The sequence below is a fragment of the Carettochelys insculpta genome, chromosome 11 (assembly GCF_033958435.1).
Source record: "Carettochelys insculpta isolate YL-2023 chromosome 11, ASM3395843v1, whole genome shotgun sequence".
In the NCBI taxonomy this organism is placed as follows: Eukaryota; Metazoa; Chordata; order Testudines; family Carettochelyidae; genus Carettochelys; species Carettochelys insculpta.
In genome coordinates, this window is record NC_134147.1 from 1,959,118 (window position 1) to 1,973,850 (window position 14,733).

General features: G+C 56.8%; 1 protein-coding gene across 2 annotated transcripts in view; it reads right to left on the reverse strand.

The window, feature by feature from the left end:
- Positions 1-14,733, reverse strand: part of CACNA2D2 (calcium voltage-gated channel auxiliary subunit alpha2delta 2) — a 521,624-nt gene that overhangs the window by 10,175 nt on the left and 496,716 nt on the right. For both annotated transcript variants that reach the window (XM_075005174.1, XM_075005172.1), the window contains exons 25-29: positions 3,974-4,071; positions 1,812-1,902; positions 1,179-1,241; positions 961-1,064; positions 63-161 (exon numbers count right to left, since the gene is read on the reverse strand). In XM_075005174.1, coding sequence (XP_074861275.1) covers positions 63-161; positions 961-1,064; positions 1,179-1,241; positions 1,812-1,902; positions 3,974-4,071 — 455 coding nt within the window. The remainder of the gene's footprint in view (positions 1-62; positions 162-960; positions 1,065-1,178; positions 1,242-1,811; positions 1,903-3,973; positions 4,072-14,733) is intronic.

The following is a 14,733-nucleotide window of genomic DNA, read 5'->3' on the forward strand; positions in this document are numbered from 1 at the left end:
GGAGAGGCACTGGAGGGGCTGGCCCCTCGGCCTGCAATGCAGACGTCTCCCAGGCAGCTGACCTGCTGGCTTCAGCGTCCTCCCGTCAACTTTCAGCTCCACGGCCGTGCTGACCAGGACCCCAATGGTGCTGTTCTCCAGCTCCAGCGCTCTGTAGCCGGCTGTGGGGAGAAGAGAGGCCGGAGACCTCATGAGATGCGGGGAGCAGGGATCTGGCCCTGTCGCCAGGGTACTCGCAGATTCACAGACCTGGGGACCGTCTAGTCTGGGTGCCTGGTAACACAGGCCAGAGCACCCCACCCCCAGGCCCTACAGTAAAGCATCCCAAGTGGGTTCAAAAGCTGGCAGTGACAGGGCCTTGGCCACCACACCGGTGTGGACGCAGTCCTGCCGCACCTTCCCTCCACCCCCGACCCCTTCAAAGGGCTCCCTGCCGGGCTGAGAGCCGCGCACTTGTGTCTGCACCCCCGCCGGATCCCCCTCTGGGCGCGGCAAGGCTGGCCGGCTTCTCTCCTTCCTAGCCTGATTCACCTCTCGCTGCTGCCCTCTGCTCCCAGTGCCAGGGCTCTCCGGCAGAGCCTCCGACCACCCCGGGCCAGGGAACAGCTGGGGCGCAGCAGACACGCTGACAAACCCCTGCGGACCTTGCTCCTCACACAGCCATCGTCCCCGCAGCCTGAGCAGCACCAGTCCAACGCAATTCGCGCCTCCTGGACACCGGCGGGTGACTCTTGTGCAAATTACATGTGCAATGCACCAGGATATTGGGACCTGCAGATGTCCAGGGGGTTAAGCTGCCCAGGGCCAGATCTCCAGCAAGTTTCTACAGAAGCCCCAGCCAGGGCCAGCTCCACACCAGCAGAGGCAGCCCCCAGGCACGGCTCCCGCCCCCGTCTCCCGTCTCTCTGCAGAGGGCTGTGACCTGCCCCGGCCGGCGCGTCAGTGCAGGGCAGTACTTACAGTCCCGGGCGGGCGGTTTGAAGATGTACCCCTTGTTGTCCAGGCTCCGCCGATAGAAGCCGGCATCGAAGGGCTCGGGGTCCTCCCCCCAGTCGTCGGCAGCCCTGGGGTGCCGGGAGGAGAGGTCAGCGAGGCCGTCAGCGGTGACAGCCGCGTGCGCTAGCCTGGGCGTCACAGCCAGACCGGGGGAGCCACGCCGGGAAATCATGGCCACTTACTTGTTAGGGAACACTCGGGTGATGCCACCGTCCGTGGCCGCAAACACGGCCAGGAGACTGTACCTGAAGGAGACAGCACAGGAGTGAGCAGGGCTACAGGCGGCCAGAGGAGTCACCTGATCTGGATCAGCTATTGCCTGCCCTGGCACCTCGCGAGCCCTCCCTGCCACTGAGCTCCCACACGGCTCTGTCCATGTCCTCCGTTCATTCCTGCCCTGCCACCTACTGTTCTAGGAGCGCAATGGGCCCAGCCAGCTGTGCCGGCTCCTGTGGAGGGCTGACTCTCCGAGGCTGCGAGCTTCTCCAGAGCGGTGCCCTGTCTGCATGCTGGGAATGGCCCGTGACAGCTGAAACCTGCCTGGGGCCCGAGCCCCGGCTGGGGGCAGCTGTTGTCTACACTTGCTGCAGGAGCCGGCTCCCGCCTGAACCCGCTCAGCAGCTGAACACTGAGGTCCGGGCTGCTCGTGCCGGTACCGTCTCCCGCCCACGCAGATGCTCCGGAGCCTACGCCTGGAGGGCCCTGCCTCCCAGCTGGGGCTTCCCAGGTGCGCAGAGCCCACAGGGCTCAGTCTCTCAGCTCCCAGCTGGATTGACCCTGGCCGAGCCGCGGGCCTGCAATGGGGCTGTGCCTACGTGTTGAGGTCCTGGTCCTTCCACACCCTGTCCACCAGCTGCTGGGTGATGCCCGTGTCCAGGATCAGGTTGTGAAGAAGGAAGTTGTCGCCTTGAAAGCAACAGGGAGAGAACAATGAGGTTTGCTCCCCACCCAGACTGCCAGGACCCCCGTCCCGCCCAGGGGCTCTCGCCCCACTGACGTGCTGGGTGGCAGAGGGTGGGTTCCCTTCGCCCTTTGCTCTCCATCCCCCGCAGCCCTGTCCCTGGGCTGTTGGAGCAGCTGTGCCCTGCTCCAAGTGCTGGCGGCAGGACGTGGCTCATCCGCTCTGGAGCGGGACCTCGATTCGGGGCTCCAGCCTGGCAGCTGGATCCCTGCACCACCCAGCGCCTCCTCTGCTTGCCCTCGGCCATACTCACCTTAAGCAGGCGGGTTGTAACCGTGGGGAGATCACAGGGCTGGCAGCAGAGCAGACAGGAGTCTCTGTCAAGGCGCTCTAGTCCTACCCTACAGCATCCTCTGCTATCCCGGGCCTTGGCTTCCCATGCACAGCCCTGCCAGTGCCCCTCCCTCCTGCACTGCATCCCCGGCTATCCCGGCACTGGCCTCTCACATGGCCCTGCCAGTGTCCCTCCCTCCTCCACTGCATCCCTGGCTATCCTGGCACTGGCCTCTCACACGGCCCTGCCAGTGTCCCTCCCTCCTGCACTGCATCCCTGGCTATCCTGGCACTGGCCTCTCACATGGCCCTGCCAGTGCCCCTCCCTCCTGCACTGCATCCCCGGCTATCCCGGCACTGGCCTCTCACACGGCCCTGCCAGTGCCCCTCCCTCCTGCACTGCATCCCCGGCTATCCCGGGACTGGCCTCTCACATGGCCCTGCCAGTGCCCCTTCTTCCTGCACTGCATCCCTGGCTATCCCGGCACTGGCCTCTCACATGGCCCTGCCAGTGCCCCTTCTTCCTGCACTGCATCCCTGGCTATCCCGGCACTGGCCTCTCACATGGCCCTGCCAGTGCCCCTTCTTCCTGCACTGCATCCCTGGCTATCCCAGCACTGGCCTCTCACATGGCCCTGCCAGTGCTCCTCCCTCCTGCACTGCATCCCTGGCTATCCCGGCACTGGCCTCTCGCATGGCCCTGCCAGTGCTCCTCCCTCCTGCACTGCATCCCTGGCTATCCCGGCACTGGCCTCTCACATGGCCCTGCCAGTGCTCCTCCCTCCTGCACTGCATCCCTGGCTATCCCGGCACTGGCCTCTCGCATGGCCCTGCCAGTGCCCCTCCCTCCTGCACTGCATCCCTGGCTATCCCGGCACTGGCCTCTCACACAGCCCTGCCAGTGCCCATCCTTCCTGCACTGCATCCCTGGCTATCCCGGCACTGGCCTCTCACATGGCCCTGCCAGTGCTCCTCCCTCCTGCACTGCATCCCTGGCTATCCCGGCACTGGCCTCTCGCATGGCCCTGCCAGTGCTCCTCCCTCCTGCACTGCATCCCTGGCTATCCCGGCACTGGCCTCTCACATGGCCCTGCCAGTGCTCCTCCCTCCTGCACTGCATCCCTGGCTATCCCGGCACTGGCCTCTCGCATGGCCCTGCCAGTGCCCCTCCCTCCTGCACTGCATCCCTGGCTATCCCGGCACTGGCCTCTCACACAGCCCTGCCAGTGCCCATCCTTCCTGCACTGCATCCCTGGCTATCCTGGCACTGGCCTCTCACACGGCCCTGCCAGTGCCCCTCCCTCCTGCACTGCATCCCTGGCTATCCCGGCATTGGCCTCTCACACGGCCCTGCCAGTGTCCCTCCCTCCTGCACTGCATCCCCGGCTATCCTGGCATTGGCCTCTCACATGGCCCTGCCAGTGTCCCTCCCTCCTGCACTGTATCCCCGGCTATCCCAGCACTGGCCTCTCACACGGCCCTGCCAGTGTCCCTCCCTCCTGCACTGCATCCCTGGCTATCCCAGCACTGGCCTCTCACACGGCCCTGCCAGTGCTCCTCCCTCCTGCCCTCCTGCTGACTGGCAAGCCAACCCCCTCCAGAGTTCAGCCCTGCCAGGAACCAGTACATGTGCCCCGGATCTCCACAGGCCTCACAGTCTGCTGTGAGCACTTGGGTCCTGGCCCCCCGCCCCTGAGCGAAGGCCAGCACTGCTCTGCGCAGGCTGGCTGCTGTGGTACTTACACTGCTTGGAGTCGGGGGTCACCTTTTCCATGAGGGCGATAAAGTTTTCCAGGAATTCCGTGTTGTTATCCGACAGGTCGAGGTCTTTGCAATATTCTCTGGGATTGGGGTGAAAAGATTGGGCGTTTGGAAGGAGCAAAACGTGAGTCACTCTTCTCCCGCCCAGCACTGGTGCAATGCTTGTGCACGACGGCTGCACCCAGAGGTGCTGGTGTGCACGGGCTACACGTGGGCTGCGTGTGAAAGGGAGTGGGCTGTGTCTGAGGAGGTGCCCGGGAGGGGTGTATGTATGTGGCAGATGGTGTGTGTAGCCCCTGTGCTGAGACAGGCCACACGTGTGTGAAGAGGTGCTGGTAGGCAGGTGCCTGGGGGCAGGTGCTGGTGAGTGCTGGGTGTAGGTGTGTCCCCCCAAGTGACCTGCAAGGTCTGCGTGGAACACGGGCGTTCCCCCGAAACAGCACAGTCCGGCCTGCCCACTGCATCGTCTCCCAGCACCACCAGAGCCGCGCGGCAGAGCGAGGAGCCAACTTCCGTGGACACAGCCAATTTTATCAGCCCGGGTGACTCTGAGCCAGGCACTGCTGCTGGCTGGCTGGGGACCGAGTCAGCCGGGCTGTCAAACCCCACGGGGAAGCCTGCTAACAGCACCCCCCGCTGCACCCCACGGACTGCTAATATCCTTAAGTGGAAATACCCGGTGAGCAGCCACTGTCCCTCTCCCATCACTCCACACCTGCCCAGACACGCTGGTGATCACTGGTACCCCCTGAGCATCCCCTGCCCCTCTCCCATCACTCCACACCTGCCCAGACATGCCGGTGATCACTGGTACCCCTGAGCATCCCCTGCCCCTCTCCCATCACTCCACACCTGCCCAGACACGCCGGTGATCACTGGTACCCCTGAGCATCCCCTGCCCCTCTCCCATCACTCCACACCTGCCCAGACATGCCGGTGATCACTGGTACCCCTGAGCATCCCCTGCCCCTCTCCCATCACTCCACACCTGCCCAGACACGCCGGTGATCACTGGTACCCCTGAGCATCCCCTGCCCCTCTCCCATCACTCCACACCTGCCCAGACACACCGGGGATCGCTGGTACCCCCTGAGCATCCCCTGCCCCTCTCCCATCACTCCACACCTGCCCAGACACACCGGGGATCGCTGGTACCCCTGAGCAGCCCCTGCCCCCTCCCATCACTCCACACCTGCCCAGACACACCGGGGATCGCTGGTACCCCCTGAGCATCCCCTGCCCCTCTCCCATCACTCCACACCTGCCCAGACACACCGGGGATCACTGGTACCCCTGAGCATCCCCTGCCCCTCTCCCATCACTCCACACCTGCCCAGACACACCGGGGATCACTGGTACCCCTGAGCAGCCCCTGCCCCCTCCCATCACTCCACACCTGCCCAGACACGCCGGGGATCGCTGGTACCCCCTGAGCAGCCCCTGCCCCCCTCCCATCACTCCACGCCTGCCCAGACACGCCGGGGATCGCTGGTACCCCCTGAGCATCCCCTGCCCCCTCCCATCACTCCACACCTGCCCAGACACACCGGGGATCGCTGGTACCCCCGAGCAGCCCCTGCCCTCTCCCATCACTCCACACCTGCCCAGACACGCCGGGGATCGCTGGTACCCCCAAGCAGCCACTGTCCCTCTCCCATCACTCCACACCTGCCCAGACACACCGGGGATCGCTGGTACCCCCTGAGCATCCCCTGCCCCTCTCCCATCACTCCACGCCTGCCCAGACACACCGGGGATCGCTGGTACCCCCTGAGCATCCCCTGCCCCTCTCCCATCACTCCACGCCTGCCCAGACACACCGGGGATCGCTGGTACCCCTGAGCAGCCACTGTCCCTCTCCCATCACTCCACGCCTGCCCAGACACGCTGGGGATCGCTGGTACCCCTGAGCAGCCACTGTCCCTCTCCCATCACTCCACACCTGCCCAGACACGCTGGGGATCGCTGGTACCCCTGAGCAGCCACTGTCCCTCTCCCATCACTCCACACCTGCCCAGACACGCCGGGGATCGCTGGTACCCCTGAGCAGCCCCTGCCCTCTCCCATCACTCCACGCCTGCCCAGACACACCGGGGATCGCTGGTACCCCCTGAGCAGCCCCTGCCCTCTCCCATCACTCCACGCCTGCCCAGACACGCCGGGGATCGCTGGTACCCCTGAGCAGCCCCTGCCCTCTCCCATCACTCCACGCCTGCCCAGACACACCGGGGATCGCTGGTACCCCCTGAGCAGCCCCTGCCCCTCTCCCATCACTCCACACCTGCCCAGACACGCTGGGGATCGCTGGTACCCCCTGAGCATCCCCTGCCCCTCTCCCATCACTCCACACCTGCCCAGACACGCTGGGGATCGCTGGTACCCCCTGAGCAGCCACTGCCCCTCTCCCATCACTCCACGCCTGCCCAGACACGCTGGGGATCGCTGGTACCCCGTGAGCAGCCCCTGCTCCTCTCCCATCACTCCACGCCTGCCCAGAGACAATGGGGATCGCTGGTTGCTTTTAGACTTCCCTTCTGGCACTTGGGTTCCAGGGGGAGAAACAAGGTGGCTGCACATTCGTTCAGCCTGATCCGAACCCCAGGAGGTCTTTGGTCAACTGCCCACGGCTCCTTCCCGTTCACTGACCCTTGTCACGACAGATCGTGGGGCTCCGCTGTGCTCAGCTGGCCATGCAGGGCAGTAACAGACAGCACGAGGGTCCCACACGCAGAGCCCCCTCCTCTGAGCGCAGACCAACGCGCGCGGCGTAACGGCAAGGCATCCCCAGCGCTCTGTGGCTCAAAAGGGCCCCAGGCGCCCTCTGGGTGGAACGTCCTAAAGGAACCCCTGGCCCTGGGGGCTGAGTCCAGGGGCAGCAAATGATCTGGGCTCTGTCTCATTGGTGGCACAATTACCACTGCGCTTTCCCCAGGCTACTGTATCGGCCTAACGGAGCTGTGCCTCTTACACAGGTGCGGGATCAGCTCTGTCAAACACGTATGTCTGTGTTACGCAGAGAGCCCCCAGAGCCGCCGCAGGTCGCTCGCCAGCCCTCTGCTGCCGGGCTGCAGGCACACGCTCGGCGCGGAGCCTGTGCCGTAGAAAAGGAAGATCACTGATAGGTTTAAAACATAAACTGGGTGGCGTGTGTGGTTGTGAGAGAGGTGTGACTGCTGGGGTGTGTGTGAGGTGTGACTGCCCATCTGGCTGGGTGTGAGGTGTGATTGCTGGGGTGTGTGTGTGTGTGTGTGTGAGGTGTAATTGTCCATGTGGCTGGGTGTGAGGTGTGATTGTTGGTGTGTGCGTGTGTGTGTGTGAGACGTGTGATTGCCCGTGTGGCTGGGTGTGAGGTGTGATTGCTGGGGTGTGTGTGAGGTGTGATTGCCCATGTGGCTGGGTAGGAGGTGTGATTGCTGGGGTGTGTGTGTGTTTGAGATGTCACTGCCCATGTGGATGGGTGGGGGTGTGTGATTGCTGTGGTGTGTGTGTGTGTGAGGTGTGATTGCCCGTGTGTCTGGGTGGGAGGTGTGATTGCTGTGGTGTGTGTGTGTGTGTGTGTGTGAGGTGTGATTGCCCGTGTGGCTGGGTGGGAGGTGTGATTGCTGGGTGTGTGTGTGTGTGTGTGTGTGTGTGTGTGTGAGGTGTGATTGCTGGGGTGTGTTTGAGGTGTGACTTCCTGTCCCAGTGCAGGTGTGAGGTGTGATTGCCCCAGTGTGTCTGGGCGTATGAAATTACAGAGGACCAGATGCTCCGAGGGGCACTGCACCGTAGGCCGCCTGACACGGCTCAGGATGTAGCTTTGCAGCTTCGCTGGTGCCTGGAGTGGTGACCTTGGGGCTGAGCTTGGCTCACCCTAGCTTTGCCCTGAGCGCTGGACGAACTCCTTTTGGGGTACACATCAGCCCCAGCTGTGAGTCCCCCTCTTTCGAACGTCCCCCGGCTGCAGCGCATCACTCCCAAGAGAGCCCACTCACTTTAAAACTTGCCACCCGCCACACACAGGCCACCTCCCGAGTTCCCTGCAGCTTCCAGCCGTCAGGGCCCCCGGAGCCAGGCTGCCTGCATCGTCCAGGTTCCGACAGCTCCCACCTTGGCCAGGGACCGGATGGGGGACCCGAGAGCTAGGAGCGCGGGCTGGCGTCAGGACCAGCCGCTCCTCTGCAGATCAGGTGCCCCAAGGAAGCTGCAGCATACTCAGCACGAGGGCTGCACTGGCATGACGTTGCCCCTTGCTGCCAGGCTGCCGTCCCCTCCACAGCTGCTATTGCCTCATGCAGAGCGCATGCGAAGGGGTCAATACAGGTGCTGCCTTTACTGACATGTGGCCTCGTGGCACTGGCCTGCACGATGGGGCTGGGGTGGAGCTTCCTTCGCACGGGGGTAGTGAAGATTCCTAGCCTGGTTTCATCAGCTCAGGCATTGCTGCTTGTTTCAAACCATCTGGGTAATGATGCTGAAGGCCTGAATGTACTAGAAGGGAAGGCAGAGCCATGCCCGAGGGACAGCAGGCGGTAGGGAACGCTGGGGGGTCTGAGACGCATCGGACAACACCCAGCTAATGAGGACAGTTGAGTACCACTGCAAGGCTCCAGGACACACTGATCAGCTGGGGCTCAGATCAGCAGGCTTGTCCTTCACGCACTTGGCCCCAGCGCACGCGTCAGTGACCCCTGGGCACCCCATCCCTATGCAGCTCTGCAACTTCTGACCACATGCAGCAGCTGCAACCCCTCTTCTCGCCGGGCCAAAGCACCCCCAGAGGTCAGTGGCATGGAAGGCCCCTCTAGCGAGCTGGGCAGTGGACTCGGTAGGTAACTCTAGGGCCAAGGGACCTTTGCTGTGAAGTACAGAAGCATTTTAAAACATGCAGCAGCAAAAGTGTTGCCACTTCCTGTGATTTCATGGCAAGGGTCGTGACTCATGGCGTTTTTCCTTCAATCTCCAGCTCCTGGAGGCCTGGGATTTGGGAGGATCTCAGCTTTCTCCTTTAGGAACAGGAAGTTTCTGGCCCTTGTGGCTGTGGAGAAAAGCTTTGGCAAAGCTCCTGATTTCTGAGTGGCTTGAGGCAAGATGCGGGAATGTCTGAGGTCTGAACTACTGGGAGGGAGGGAGAAGTTACTGGATCCTCTTTTGTGGCTGAGGCCATTCTGGGATGGTCCAGGCAGCGTCGCTCGAGAAGCCACAAACTCTTTGCTCTCCCACTTTCCGGTTGGTTTGTGCATATTTGAGGCCGGGCATTAGTTTCACATATCCCCGCCTCACTGGCACTGCCAGGGTGCAGTGCGCGCAGTGATCTGAGCAGGGTGCTCGTGAGCGGACGCTCCTGTGCAAAACTCTCTGGATGGCGCAGTGCCGCGTGGGTGGACTGGACTCGAGGCGACCAGCTGTGTTGATGCAGCTGTCCCTGGCGTGCCTGACTGCAGCACACCAGCACTGACGGCGGGGGGTGAGTGTGGAAATGGCGTGCAGCTGTCAAGTCCCTGCTCTGTCTGGGCAGCTGAGTAGGGAAGCTGCAAGGTCTGAATGCCCCAATGCACTGGGCAAGGCCCACGTCTCCCTCTTCCAGTCCGCCAGCATGACGGAAGCTCTCATTCCTCCCACCTCCTAAGCTTGCAGAACGCACTGGAGATCCACCCCCAGCTCCCGATTGCTCAACCATCTATAGGCACCCCCAGGCCATCTTTAACTACCACCAGCTGTATATCTGCACCAACGCGTGCAGACAGACGTGCTCACACACGCACCGAGACACCAACACGTGATCTGTGGTTTCTGAGAATCGCCGGGGGACCCAGAGTGTGCTCCTGGCACTCGTGTAATCTCATCTGGTCCTCCCAGGACATCTTAGGGTCCCACTGGTCCCCAGCCACGTCACAGGCCTTGTAGGTTAGGACGTAACAATACAAGAGCCTGTTTTTTTCCCGGCAGTGTCGCATTATTGATACCAGTTTGGAGCAGGGAACATTCACAGAACAGATTTCCAATGGGAAGAGTCTGGCCTACGATTAAAGAACTGGGTAATACGCAAGTAGTCACTACCAGGCAGCTCCAAAGTTCTCTTCTCCTTTATGAGGAGCATCCTTTGGGTCTGGATTTCTAACAGCCCGAAGTTCAGGACTGTTGGATTGGGCCCATCTCTGGCATAAGTGACCCATACATTGGTAACACAACATAAGAACATAAGAACGGCCATACTGGGTCAGACCAAAGGTTCATCCAGCCCAGTATCCCGTCTGCCGACAGTGGCCAATGCCAGATGCCCCAGAGAAGGAGAACAGAAGACAATGATCAAGTGATTTATCTCCTGCCATCCATCTCCCGCCCTTGTTCTGAAGGCTAGGGCACCATACTTTACCCCGGCTAATAGCCATTTATGGACCTAACCTGCAAAAATTTATCGAGCTCTTTTTTAAACCCTAATAGAGTCCTGGCCTTCACAGCCTCCTCGGGCAAGGAGTTCCACAGGTTGACTGTGCGCTGTGTGAAGAAAAATTTCCTTTTATTAGTTTTGAACCTACTACCCATCAATTTCATTTGGTGTCCCCTAGTTCTTGTATTATGGGAAAAGGTAAATAATTTTTCTATGTTCACTTTCTCCACACCATTCATGATTTTATATACCTCTATCATATCGCCCCTCAATCGCCTCTTTTCCAGACGGAAAAGTCCCAGTCTCTCTAGCCTCTCCTCATATGCGACCCTTTCCAAGCCCCTAATCATCTTAGTCGCCCTTTTCTGTACCTTTTCTAATGCCAATATATCTTTTTTGAGGTGAGGAGACCACATCTGCACGCAGTACTCGAGATGTGGGCGTACCATAGTTTTATATAGGGGAAGTATGATATCTTTTGTCTTATTATCGATCCCTTTTTTAATAATTCCTAACATCCTATTTGCCTTACTAACTGCCGCTGCACACTGCGTGGATGTCTTCAGAGAACTATCCACTATAACTCCAAGATCCCTTTCCTGATCTGTCGTAGCTAAATTTGACCCCATCATGTTGTATGTGTAATTTGGGTTATTTTTTCCAATGTGCATTACCTTACACTTACCCACATTAAATTTCATTTGCCATTTTGCTGCCCAATCACTCAGTTTGCTGAGATCTTTTTGTAGTTCTTCACAATCCCCTTTGGTTTTGACTGTCCTGAACAACTTGGTGTCATCTGCAAACTTTGCCACCTCACTGCTTACCTCATTTTCTAGATCATTGATGAACAAGTTGAACAGGATCGGTCCCAGGACTGACCCCTGGGGAACACCACTAGTTACCCCCCTCCATTGTGAAAATTTACCATTTATTCCAACCCTTTGTTTTCTGTCTTTTAACCAATTCCCGACCCATGAAAGGACCTTTCCTCCTATCCCATGACCGCCTAATTTACATAAAAGCCTTTGGTGTGGGACCGTGTCAAAGGCTTTCTGGAACTCTAGGTATATTATGTCCACTGGGTGCCCCTTGTCTGCATGTTTATTAACCCCTTCAAAGAATTCTAATAGATTAGTTAGACATGACTTCCCTCTGCAGAAACCATGCTGACTTTTGCCCAACAATTCGTGCTCTTCTACGTGCCTTGCAATTTTATTCTTTACTATTGTTTCTACTAATTTGCCTGGTACTGATGTTAGACTTACCGGTCTATAATTGCCAGGGTCTCCTCTGGAGCCTTTTTAAAATATTGGCGTTATATTGGCCGTCTTCCAGTCATTGGCTACCGAAGCGGATTTAAAGGATAGGTTACAAACCACTGTTAATAACTCCGCAATTTCACATTTGAGTTCTTTCAGAACCCTTGGGTGAATACCGTCTGGTCCTGGAGACTTGTTACTATTCAGCTTATCAATTAACTCCAAAACCTCCTCTAATGTCACTTCAATCTGGGAGAGTTCCTCAGATTTGTCACCTAAAAAGGCTGGCTCAGATTTAGGAACCTCTGTAACATCCTCAGCTGTGAAGAATGAAGCAAAGAAATCATTTAATCGCTCCGCAATGGCACTGTCTTCCTTGATCGCTCCTTTTATATCTTTATCGTCCAAGGGCCCCACTGCTTCTTTAGCCAGCTTCCTGCTTCTAATGTATTTAAAAACATTTTACTATCATTTTTTGAAATTTTGGCTAGCTGTTCCTCAAAATCTTTTTTGGCTTTTCTTACTACGTTATGACACTTAATTTGGGAGTGTTTATGTTCCTTCCTATTTTCCTCACTAGGATTTGACTTCCACTTTTTAAAAGCTGCCCTTTTCTCTCTCACTGCCTTTTTAACATGGCTGTTAAGCCATGGTGGTTCTTTGTTAGGTCTCTTACTGTGTTTTTTTATTTGGGGTATACATTTAAGTTGGGCCTCTAGTATGGTGTCTTTAAACAGTTTCCATGCAGCTTCCAGGGATTTTAGTTTAGTTACTCTACCTTTTAGTTTCTGTTTAACTAGCTTCCTCATTTTAGTGTAATTCCCCTTTTTGAAATTAAATGCCAGAGTGTTTGACCGTTGCGGTGTTCTTCCCAACACAGGAATATTAAAAGTTATTATATTGTGGTCACTATTTCCAAGCGGACATCGAATAAAAAAGCTAGGAACTCATCAACAGCTTCTGGTGGTGTTCGATGCTGGGAACTGACGCTGGAGTCACCTGACCACTCTAACATACTCTATATTCCCATAACATGTGGGTTTTTTAAGCAACATATGGTTTGGAATTTTACCTCTCTAGTTTAAATGCCACGCTCCTTAAGTGTCTCATTAACACTGACTTTATGCCTCATGATGAACATTACCTGTCTGGAACAGTCCGACAGCATTGAAAAAAATGCCATTTGAGCCCCATATTATATTAAGGGTATATTTATAAATGGCTCATTAAGAGTCAATGGATGATTAATGTATGTAACAAGCACGTTACAGACATGAGTAGTATGTGTTACAGATCATTATAAACACATCAGTAGGTGTTAACAGATGATTAACCATTTATTAGGCCTTTATAAATATACCCTTAATAAAAAGTATGACCAATATTTCTATAGACTTTTTTCTACTGATTTTCATATACATTTCTATCCCCACTAGAGAATTCTACAAAAGCAAAATTATCTTGTAGAAAGTAGTCCCTTGTCTGTTAAGCCCTAGAGGTTTCTAGAGTTACTGCTATAGGCTATGTCTACACGTGAAGCCTACATTGAAATAGCTTATTTATGTAGCAACATCGAAATTTCGCCTATTTCGATGAATAACGTCTACACGTCCTCCAGGGCTGACAACGTCGATGTTCAACTTCGACGTTGCACGGCACCACATCGAAATAGGCGCTGCGAGGGAACGTCTACACGCCAAAGTAGCACACATCGAAATGAGGGTGCCAGGCACAGCTGCAGACAGGGTCACAGGGCGGACTCAACAGCAAGCCGCTCCCTTAAAGGGCCCCTCCCAGACACAGTTGCACTAAACAACACAATATCCACAGAGCCGACAACTGGTTGCAGACCCTGTGCCTGCAGCATGGATCCCCAGCTGCCGCAGCAGCAGCCAGAAGCCCTGGGCTAAGGGCTGCTGCCCACGGTGACCATAGAGCCCCGCAGGGGCTCAAGAGAGAGCGTCTCTCAACCCCTCAGCTGATGGTCGCCATGGCGGACCCCGCTATTTCGAAGTTGCGGGACGCGCAACGACTACACGGTCCCTACTTTGACGTTGAACGTCGAAGTAGGGCGCTATTCCTATCCCCTCATGGGGTTAGCAACTTCGACGTCTCGCCGCCTAACGTCGAAGTTAACTTCGAAATAGCGCCCGGTGCGTGTAGCCGTGACGGGCACTATTTCGAAGTTAGTGCTGCTACTTCGAAGTAGCGTGCACGTGTAGACACGGCTATAGAGTCTATTATCTCGTATTAGATTTTTCAGTAAGAGTGGAGCCAGGTGACCAAACCGATTGGTAACTTTTTCATGAAAAAAGTCCATTAGGCAATTGGTTGTGCTTCCAGCGTGCGCGAACCACCGCTCCGCACTTGTGAAAGTGTTTGCAACTCTTCAGACATCCCACAAATTTTAGTCAAACTTTCATTTCTTCAAAAATTCACGCCAAAAGTGTGTTACATGCTACTTGGCATTCGGCCATTTAAAATCAAACATGTCTGGTCACCCAGTCACCGACCAGAAACGTCATGGGACTGTGGCAACCAGTCATGTGAGCTGAATAATGAATTGCTGCAGTAAGCTGCTCTGGAAATGATTGGTTGAAACTACCTGACGGCCCTTTAGAATAATGTTTCCAGGACTGGCTCCTGAGCAAATTGGCCATTTTCTCTGCCTGAGAAAGGACCCTAACTTGAACCAAATATTATCCATAACTGAAGAGCCCGACCTGCACAGCCAACACGACTGTACGATGCCACAGCCAGCCCATTTCGACTTCAGGGGGTGTCTGCCGTTCTGCAAGACTTTTCAGAAACTATATCTATATATGTACATGTATATACGCCTCATATACAGCTATACATATATTACCACGCTCATGTATATTACTGAACAGATGATGGGCACAGGGTGCCAACTGGGGTGGGTCTCACACCAGGACAAAGTAGCAATTACTGTCTCAGAGTGGCACAGGGGCGCACGACACGTACACACACCAAAGACAGAGAGTGAGACAGGCACAATGAAGCGGTGTCAGTTCTGGAGCAGAAGGGTGATGCTGGGGTGGAGGTGGAAATGGGAGGTGGGGAGTGAAGTAGCCCCAGGGTTAGCGTGG